This window comes from Aythya ferina, assembly GCF_964211825.1.
Source record: "Aythya ferina genome assembly, chromosome: Z".
NCBI classification, from domain to species: domain Eukaryota; kingdom Metazoa; phylum Chordata; class Aves; order Anseriformes; family Anatidae; genus Aythya; species Aythya ferina.
This window is the reverse complement of record NC_140299.1, coordinates 18,257,089-18,267,462: the sequence shown is the minus strand read 5'-3', so window position 1 is coordinate 18,267,462 and position 10,374 is coordinate 18,257,089. Positions and strand designations below refer to the sequence as shown.

Sequence of the window (10,374 nt, the reverse complement as noted above, 5' to 3'; positions counted from 1 at the left end):
AAAAAACATTTATCCCAAAATTTTCAATAAACCACAACTAAACAGGTGACAGAAACACTTCCCTGTGCTGTACCTGGAGCTAGAAGAGGGGGAGCAAGTGGCATGTCCATATTCCAGCACGGTCTCACTTACCCACCACGCTGGTGTGGGGCCGGGGCACGTGGCCATTGATGAAGGGGCATGGGCTCAGGCCTCTGTACTGGGTTCCTCTGGGTGCTAGGGAAGAAGAAACCTGTCTGGGTGCATCCCTGGCATGTTTGGGTCAGTACATTCTGCTGGTTTATGACAGACAGTGTCATCAGCAAGTATAGAATCAGGCACAGCGATGCCAAATCCCTTATCCAGTTTTGTGAGGCAGGCCTGTACACGTGGGAAGGGCTCTGTCTAACCGTGGTATTTACATATATAGAACAGACGATGTGATTTTGGCTGTCTGATCTAATTCCTTGCCAAGTTTCCAGTAGTTTAATCATCTTCTAATTTAGAATAATTAAGTCAGATTTTTTTTTTTTTTTTTAATCTGCTTTTTCATCTCTAGGGCTATAAACACCATCACCACATACATAAGTAAAATCATTTTTATAAGAACTTGTAATTTTAAATGGTCAGATGTACAAAATTCTCTGTAAACAGAAAGACAGCAGAGGTCAGCAAAGCAGGTTACTCACTGGTGACTCTGAGCTATATCCCAGCAGTTGTGCCATAAAATGATATGGAAACCACGGGTCTAAACATGTGAGTTTTTATAAAGTTGGAATGCAAAGTTTAAATCTAGACCTGTATCTAGACTTCACAATTTTTGAATCCATGCTACATGTTCCATCAGATTCCTGGCTAAGAAAGCTCCTTGACCTAGAAGCGTATAAAATCTAGACCTAATTTTCTAGTGTGATTTGATATCTCATTACCTTAAACCAATATACAAATTAGACACAGGCAATATGAGGTGGAAGTGTGAGTTAAATGGAAATGTAGGGACATATGTTTTTTATTTAGCTTGGTTTGTTAAAAAATAGCAGTTTCTTGACTTATGCTCTATTCAAAAAATAAAAAAATAAAATAGTAATAATAATAATAATTAGTACATTATGGAAATTTTCAATCCAGGTCTTATTCTGCACTTCTTGTACGAATTTCTTGTTAGTAAAAATAATAAATAGAATGCAAGAATTCGACTCTCCAGTTTTCTAAGGTGAATTGCTTTCAAATGCCTTCAAGTCTAAACAATCACAACAAAAGTCTCTCTGATGAATGGACATGTGCAGAAGTGCAAGTTTCAGGCTTTCATTTCAGAGTAAAAGAACTCTCTGGCTTCAGCTGGTGAGTGCCAGGTTTTGTTCATCAGATTTTTTTAATAGTCTTAAAATTGTATTCAATTTCATTTGAATATGTTTTTAATTTGGCCAACCGGCAGATGGCTATTGTAAAGAGTCTGTATTTAACTTGGCACTTTCCGTTCCACATTCCTCTACTATTCATAGCACAGCAGTCAAACTTATCTCCAGTGTGCATGGAAGGAGGCACTTTCATTTGCAGCTGCAGATCTCAAATTTTTGAGCACTTGAAAACTCATGTAGAGCATGTTTTTGTTAAAATGTTGAGAAGATCAATTACAAGGTATAGTGGGCAGATGTTATTTTCATCTCTACTACTCTTTTTTAAATCAGAGAAACTGAGAGAGAAATTAGACCTGTGTCTATAGTAAGGAACCCCCACACTAAAATTGGATCCATATTGGTACAGAAAGAGTGGTAGAAAAAAAAAAAAAAAAAACATAAAAAAGTTTGGTCTTTAAGACGCAGTTGGAGGATATCAGCCTAAACTGTCAAGCAACATGAAGAATTAAATATTCAGCTTATTGATCTACAAGACAGTGAATAATAATAAAGGCATCCATGCTAGAGTAATGCCTTTTTATTAGCAGGGCTTCACAAAGAACTTGATCCTTTTGAGTATTTGTATGCAATATATTTCTTCTTTGGTTGCAAATAGATAGCAGAATGTGTTAAACAACAACAAATTTCTAAATCTCTTACAGTGTTTCATATCTGTCTTTGACAGAAAGTTTCATTTCTACTTACTGTGTTTTCAAACAAATATAGCCAGTGAATATTCTAGTTTTGTATAGGTTCAAACATGTAACACACCTCTAAGAAGTGCTTTTTCAAGGATATTTTGTATATAAATTTGAATTGTGATTTTTTTTTCTTGATAGTATCCTTCAGTTTGTGTGCTTCTCCAGAGCCTAGGAAGGAGAACTTAATCTAAAAAACTAGAAAAGAACATTTTCAGTATGTAAATTAAATTAAAAAACAAACAAACAAACAAACAAAAAAACACTCTTAACCTGTCTATTGCTTCTTTAATGATTATGAATATATATTACAAATGCTTATTGCAAGAAATACAACTCCTTCACTGAACTCTTAAATGTGTTTTATTTTCAATAATATCAAATAGATTTTTTTTCTCTTGCTGTGATTAGTCTAAATTTTCTACTGTTCAAAATGCCTAACTTTCCAGCATACATGTAGCCTGAGACAAGTAGTCTAACATTTCACATCAAGCAATAAATTCAGCATACTGAAAAATATATACAGAGATTTTCCTTTCCTGTAATATAAATACAGCCACATGCTTTCTACACTCTACAGCATTACGTGAATGATATCATCTTGTTATATTAAGAATAATTTATCTCACCAATAAACTATGGACAAGGTTCTAATTCATTCCCACCGAGTTCTTCATTTCAACAACCAAAATGCCATCATGGCAGAAGAGCGCAGACAAATCCTTGTTCTCCACTCCGTCAGGCAATTTGTACTGTCTGGTAAAGCTTCGCGATATGAAACCATGTTCATCCATCCTGGGTCCATGCTGAGCTTTGATCAGGAGCCAGCCTTCAAAAGTCTGAATGATGATATCTTCAGGGCGGAACTGCACAACATCCAGCAAGACCTGAAAGCCTGTGTTTCCCTGCTCCTGGCCACTGGCCTCGGCCCTGGCTGTACCTTCCACATTTCGCCTCCTGTTGCTCACTGCTGCTGTAGAAGGGCCTGGCAAAGCATACAGAGAGTGATCCAGCTTGTGTGCTTCCAGGTCCTGGGCAGCAAACTGCTCTTGATAGCGTACAGGAGTTTCCACCCAGTGTCTTATAACAGCTTCTGCCATTGCTGAGGCAGAAAGATAAGTTGCTGTGTTCGTGTTGCCTGGGGGAAGCTACGGAGTCAGACCGAGCTCTTGCCAGGCGTGTGCCTTACCCTCAGGCTCGTTGATCACTTGATGTAGCCTCACTTTTAGCAGGGAGAGCTTAACGCTTAATCGGACATACCATGCTTGGTGAGGCTCATTTCATCTCCTATCTGCTAACAATAGAGCCCTATTTATAGTGCTAGGGTCTTCAGTGGCTGTAACAGTTTTCACATGTGCAGCTTCTGTGCCTAAGTAGTAAAAGCAAGAATGTAATGCACCGCTATTTGTTGCAATATTGTGCTGTTTGTTCTTGTGAATAATGACCAGACATATGATGTGAAAGACTTTTTTTTTTTTTTTTTTTTTTTTAAATGGATGTTTAATGATTCAAATTTTCCAAGGGATACATTGCAACAGACACAAACTGTGTTTCTTCTAATTGAAATACAGAGTTATTGTACTGTACAAAGGAAAGAAGTTTAAGTAGCTTGACAGTAGGAACAGATTAAATTTTAGGTTAGGTTTAGGTTTTTTAATTATAAAAGCAAATGCATTATATGTTGTTGCTCAGGTTGTTCATAGGTGAAGTACAGGCTTTGTGAACTACCTTACCAGAGGCAGGAGGGAAACATAATCATCCCTGCCTAGAAAGGGGGTGGCTAATGGCTGACCCTGCAGTCTTAGTGACCTACAAACACAGCAGTCTTCTGCAGTGTATCAGGGAGTTGGACTCAAGAGCACAGGGGAAATTAAAGGGAAAGTTCACGTTTCACAGCTTCCAGCAGAGCACAGAGTTATTTTTCCCTAGAATAGTAAAGAAAACTCCAAATCCTTAATGGTATCCTGCTGTCCCAGCAGCCTTCATCTTCTGGGGTTTAACAGCTTGAACCTATGATCCCATCTACCACGTTTGTGGAGCAGGAATGAAGACCTCAAAGACTTTCTATGGTGTAATCTCACTACTGTGTGATCTAAGGGCAAATAATGCTGAGAAGTGTTAACAGTTTGATTAACAAGACCAAAGATGAAAGTGCAGTGAAAAGGGAAAAGCATTTCCTGTTTGCTAGAAAATTGTTTTCCTTTTTTACACTGATGCTTGAAATAATCAGACAAGATACCTTAATTCCTTTTTGTTTGGCTTTTGTTCTTCTGATCTCTCTCTCTTGCCCTTACATTTTTCATTATCCTGAAAATGGCAAGTCGGTTCATATGGCATTTTTGGTTGTTAATGGACTGTAGACTCAGACAGAATGAGGTAGCTGAATTTCAACAGTAATCAGAAATGAACTTCTGTATTGAATTGATAACAGAGCAGGATTGCTGGACATATCTATAATTAAGGTTCTAAGGTTGCAATTTTATTTTAGACTCATGAAGGCTACATTGCAAGGTAAGGAGATTTTCAAAGATAGATCAAAGGTTCAAGATAACTTATATTAATGGCCTCTTGTTTAATTGAGTATTGTGGGGCAGGAGAATTATGCTACTTTATTTAACTATTGGCTCTTCTCTTGTCAAACTGTCCTCCAGAAATCATTTTAAAATGCAATTCCAAATGTATGGTTTGCTAGAATAGGGATAAAAATAACCTGGGACGATGCCCGTTATCTGCTCAGCAGCTGTTTTCTGTTTCACAAGCCAGTGATTCACTTGATGAGGAAAACTTAACCCTGAAGTGCAGCAGTGTGCATGGCTGGTTGTGATATGTTTTTAGAAACTGCTGAAAGTTATTGCTCTCCCTACTGAATTCTTTGATGATAGACTCAATTCATTTTACTTCAGTTTCACACTTCATTAATAAATGCACTATGCAGGAATACCACATTTTCTCTCTTCTCTAATTATTCCCATCTTCTCCAGGGGGAGGAAAAAATGAAAAAAAAAAAAAAAAAAAAGAGAGAGAGAGAGAGAGAAAAGGTAAACTTGTGTATACTTACCCTTTACATGCAAACAGAAACAACCCCAGTATAGCTCACTGTTCCAGGAAGAGTTGTGTTAGTATTTCAAATATCTGTGTTAAACACACTTGGAATTAAGTGTGGTCTAATTAGCATGAAAGATGCTCTGAAAGCCCTTTAAATTCATATATTATGCAGAGCTCTTCAAATGTTTATAGGATCCCTTTCTACACCACAAGACTGGGGAAGATTCTGGTAATGCAGCCACGTAGTCTCACCTCTTTCTGCTCTCTCATCCTGGTCTCTCCTAGGTCCCAGTCCCCTTTTCTCTCTCTTTTCCACCCAAAGACTCAGGCATTAGCTCCATTTCTTAGTTGCTAACAAGGAGAATACATCAACCACAAAACAAAAAAATCCTCTCCAAACACGAACATCCCATCAATTTGGAATGTACTTCCAGGATTTCAAATCTAAATATCCACACAGTGCTGCAACACTGAGGGACTTTTGATGTTTACGCCACAGTCTTCAAATGCACATCACACACCAGCACTGCGTTTTTGTAACAGGTGACTCCCGAGGTGATTTTGGAGAAGGACTTTTTACAGGACAATGGGAAATGGCTTTAAACTAAAAGAGGGTAGATTTAGGTTAAATATAAGGAAGAAATTTTTTACTGTGAGAGTGGTGAGGCCCTGGCACAGGCTGCCCAGAGAAGCTTTGGATGCCCCATCCCTAGAGGTGCTCAAGGCCAGGCTGGATGGGGCTTTGGGCAACCTGGGCTGGTGGGAGGTGTCCCTGCCCATGGCAGGGGGGTGAACTGGGTGGTCTTTAAGGCCCATTCCAACCCAAACCTTTCTGTGATTCTAGGATTTTATGATTTTAAATCTTCAGCCTAAAAAGGACGTTCCTACCCTCTGGTGTGTGAGGCTGGGTACTGCACACTCAACCTGTCAATGCCTTCAGCTCCCCAGTGAGGGATCCCATCCCGTTTCCCTGACAGGGCACCGAGAGGCCTCCCCAGGCTGGCGGTGCTCCCCCAGGCAGCAGACACCACGCTGGGGACAGGGACAGGCCACAACATGGGCCCGTGGGTGGGTCTGTGCCTGCAGGGCTCATGGCAGGGCAAGGACGTGCTGTGGGGGGTTAAAGTGTCACTGGGGCTGGGGAGATGGCCATGAAATGGGGCTGCAGGGAGGCTACAGCACACTTCTCTTGGAAATAGTAGGTGCACAAAAGTGAGGGGAAAAACAAACAAAAACAAAAGCAAGCAAACAAACAAAACTGAAATCACCAAGCTGTTGTATGGATTGAGCAGTTAATTGCCATCTCAGTAACCCGAATCTTTCTGGTTTTCTTTTCCAGTTGTGGCAGGCAGCACAGAATTGCATCCGAACAATCTGCCCCGTGTCACACACCGTGCTGAACACACAGGCTGCATCATGGCTGATTTACAGCACACACAGGAAACCACCAAATAATTTGGAAGTATTGCAGAGTTGCTCTGTGCAAAATTGGTTTGAAGTGACACAACTAGTTATAGTTGCCTTGTGATTGCCAACCCTTGCTTTCTTTTGCTGATATGGTTTCAGTATTTTTTTTTTGCTTTGTTTTGTTTTTAAAGAAAAAAAAATAGATCATTGACAACAGCTATGTAGAAGAGTACTAGCATACATGTAAATGTGTTACACTGACATCTTGTGGTGAGGCAGGAAAATAGCAGCTAAAAGAAAAAATTTCATAAGCCCCTACTGGGTGTACAGTGTATATAGATATCATTACCAATATGTGAAATACTTGTATGGAGAGACAAAGGGGAAAAACACACACACACGCAATTCTTTAACTTACAACAGGCTATTTATGAGCTAATATAATCATCTTTCTCAGTAATTTGGAGGGGAGAATAAATACTTGATTCATGTTGAACTCCTGGAAAATACATAAAGCAGCCATCCTGTTAAAGTTGTATTGTAAACAGCAAATATGTAATGTGCTTGAACTAACTAGAACAACAAATTTTTGATGCATATCTGAATGAAATACAGACATTGTGCTTGATGCAACTTTAAAACAATAGATTGCTTTGTTGCAATTCTCTGAATGCCTGATTTCCCAAAGAGATACATTTCAACTACCATTGAATTTCAGTAACTGCTGCAAGGGAAAAAAGGTGAAAATTCTTGCAGGATTAAGTCAACAAAAATGCTTCCAGCAAAAACTGACAGGCTAAATTCAAATGAAAAACCATGTAATTATCCAAATGAGTTTAGGCAGAGTATTGCAATTTATTTTACCAGAAGTATCTAAGGGTGCCACTCATGATCTAATTCACATGTCATGAAGGATGCTGTCAACTCAAACTTGGCATTGCTTAAGAAATGTAAGGAAGAATAGGACTGTACAGGTTTTGGTATTGCTGGCTCTGTTATACTCAATAAAGGAGTTTAAGCTTTGTGGCAATACTGACAAGGTACACAGCAAAATAAAATGTATGTGAGAAAGGCACTTGGAGTGACATATATGGAAACTGGATGATAAACACCAGTTTTCTACATGGTAATTAATATATATATATATATATTTTTAGATTGAGAAAATTGCTGTCTGCTATTTGTGTCACTTTAAGTCCATTACTTCTCAGACCTGTGAGTTGTCCTTTTCACCAGGTTGTTGGATCTGGATGTATGTTTGAAATACTCAGAAACAACTATTGCAATTGTCTAGTCATCAGGCATCAGGTGTTTTGTTTTCAATAAATACTGAGGAATTCTTTTAAATAATGTTTCATTCCAATCGTGTAATATTTGCATTGGGCAGTGAATTACAAACTAATTCTTCCTGCAGCATACTCTGTTATAACACCACATGCAGATTATCAGGGCTATGTTTTTACACAGCCAGCTTAACTGAAAGAAGTCTGTGGGTCATGTCCTTCAAAACCTGGAAAAGGCTGGGTCTGCCCAACCTCTTGGAAAATCTCTTCAGGGCACTGATGTCACTTGTAACTGTAAACTTCATCTCCTGATTTTAGAGGGAAGCCTGTTAAGAAATGGAAAGCTAATCTCAGTTTTTGCACTAAGAATCAAGTTTTTGCTTGTTTGTTAGGAAGCTATGTAAGAAGTGTAAATAATATGGAAAGGGCTATCATTTTGACACATTGCATCCACTATCATAGGACTTCTGTTTGATGTGTTGATATGAAAGAGGGGTAGATGAAGAATGAGGATGAGGAACAGTAGGACCACAGCAGCTTCTGTTGGAGCAGATTCTGTATAGAAAGGTGAAGGAATGAAAATGCAACTTGTGTAATAATGATTTTTGAATTTCAAGTTACTATAAAATTTATATGTATATATTTTTAAGACTCATGGAACTCTACAAAAAGTATTGGTTTTGTTATTCACATGGCTTGTTTTCTGTACATTTTTATGCTTATTAGGGGAAAATGTATCTGTATGTTACAAATTCTTGAGGAAGTACTATAAAAAACAAACCGTATCATTTTATTTTGAATGATACTAATCTATTAACTTCTTGCACACAGAAAAACAGCAGAGAAGAAAAGAACAATTAAAAGACAATAATATGCCAAAGGACTTAAATGTTCTGTTTTGCCACTGATAGGTGGGATCTAATGCACGCTTGCTGTAGAAACAATCTTGTTTTTCATCAGTTAAAAATTAACTAGTGTTCCAAGAAGAATGTTACTTTTCAGATTTCCTGCTCCTCTCCCTCACTGAAGTCTTGCCTTGAGACTTGGTAGGAATAACTCAAAGCAGTTGAGTGCAATAATGCTGGATTATTTATTTTGGATCTGTTTAAATTTCACAGCAAGTGCTCACTTGCTTCATTAGAATGTGAAACTCCTATTCCAAGGATCAGATCTTCAGCTTTTTATGTTTTGAGGTTGACCACTTTATTAAAAGCAATACGAGTACCAAAAATCTTACCTATTAAATCCTGGCAGTAGGAACATTTCTGCTGTTTATAGTTAGGTACCACCTAAGAATTCCACAGATAGGTGCTGGAAAATGTACAACCTCTATTACACACAAAACATGTTAACTTATAATTAGCACACAGAAAATCTGATTTCACTTTTTACAGTTTTCCTTAGAACAAAGTTATTGCTAAAGTTAAATAGCTATGGTAAATTGAATAGCTATGCTATACTGAATCTCTGGACTTGTTTGTCAAGACATTTATTTGGAAGAATATAATTCAACTTACTAACTGAATTTTGAGATAGTGAAAATTTTCACTATGTTGAAGAGTAGGAAGGAGCCAAAGGTACAACTGAACACACTTCATTCCACACCTACCATGATAATATTGTATTAAGACATGGCTGCAGGAGTGAAAACTGAGCAGCTATGATAAAGAATACAAGTTCCCATGTACGTAGGAAATTTTAGAGTTATAGGCAATACTTTCTGAGTATTTGCTAGTGGTGAGACACCAGATGAATAGCCCTTAATACATAACTTGTAGCTATAACTAATATCTGCAACTTGGGCACTGGATGATAAATGAAGCCACTGATTTAAGGGATTGTGCATTGCTGCATCCTGCATCCTTTTTGACTGTGTCTTATAGATGTAACTGAAATTGGTTCCTTGATTTTCGTCTTTAACATCAATATTCCATGAAAATTTCTGCAAATGCCACAGGAGTCTTCCACCACCATGTGTCACCAAGATAGGTGATGGCCCTAGGGCCAAGCCAGAATCCCAAAGCCCAAAACTCATTGAGTCTGAGGGCTGACATGTTGGTCTGGAAAGTAGCCACCTATGGATTCCAGGGTAGGGGTGCCTCATCCAGAAAGTCCTTAAAGAGTAACTGATGTGATGTGTGAGGGATTTACAGGATGAGATTGCTGTGGTTAGTGAACAATTCCTTTCTGAAGTGACATAAATATGTTGTTTGCTGTCAATTTACCTTGGGAATTAACTTATAAGCATCCATAACTGACAAGGACCAGTAGGAGACTAAGAGCATGTGAAGTGTGAGTGGAAGGCTTACCCTCAAAAACACAAAATCACAGGAGAGACTGATACTGGGTTGATGGTGAACCAACACTGTTGTCTTCATATGCTGACCCAGTGGATGATGTGAAAAATGTTGGTAGTCCAGTCTCAATGCTATGGACCATCTATTTGTATCACAGTCAGCCCCTCACAAGTTTTCAGTCTTAGAAGGAGAGCCAGTAATTCATTAGCAAAAATACTACTTCCCCTTGCCCATCCACATAGAAAAAGACAACCAAAATTTGGCTTCT

At 38.4% G+C, this 10,374-nt stretch overlaps 1 protein-coding gene across 1 annotated transcript; it reads right to left on the bottom strand.

Moving 5' to 3' along the window:
* Positions 1-2,342: 2,342 nt before the first annotated feature.
* On the bottom strand, positions 2,343-3,340 carry HSPB3 (heat shock protein family B (small) member 3). Its single transcript, XM_084505229.1, has one exon. It carries the CDS (start codon positions 3,172-3,174, stop codon positions 2,725-2,727), a length of 450 nt encoding a protein of 149 aa, XP_084361355.1. The 5' UTR covers positions 3,175-3,340; the 3' UTR covers positions 2,343-2,724.
* Between the last annotated feature and the right edge of the window lie 7,034 nt (positions 3,341-10,374).

Bases quoted from the DNA above. Each gene is read 5' to 3' on its own strand.
- HSPB3 (XM_084505229.1), bottom strand. From the start codon at position 3,174: ATGGCAGAAGCTGTTATAAGACACTGGGTGGAAACTCCTGTACGCTAT.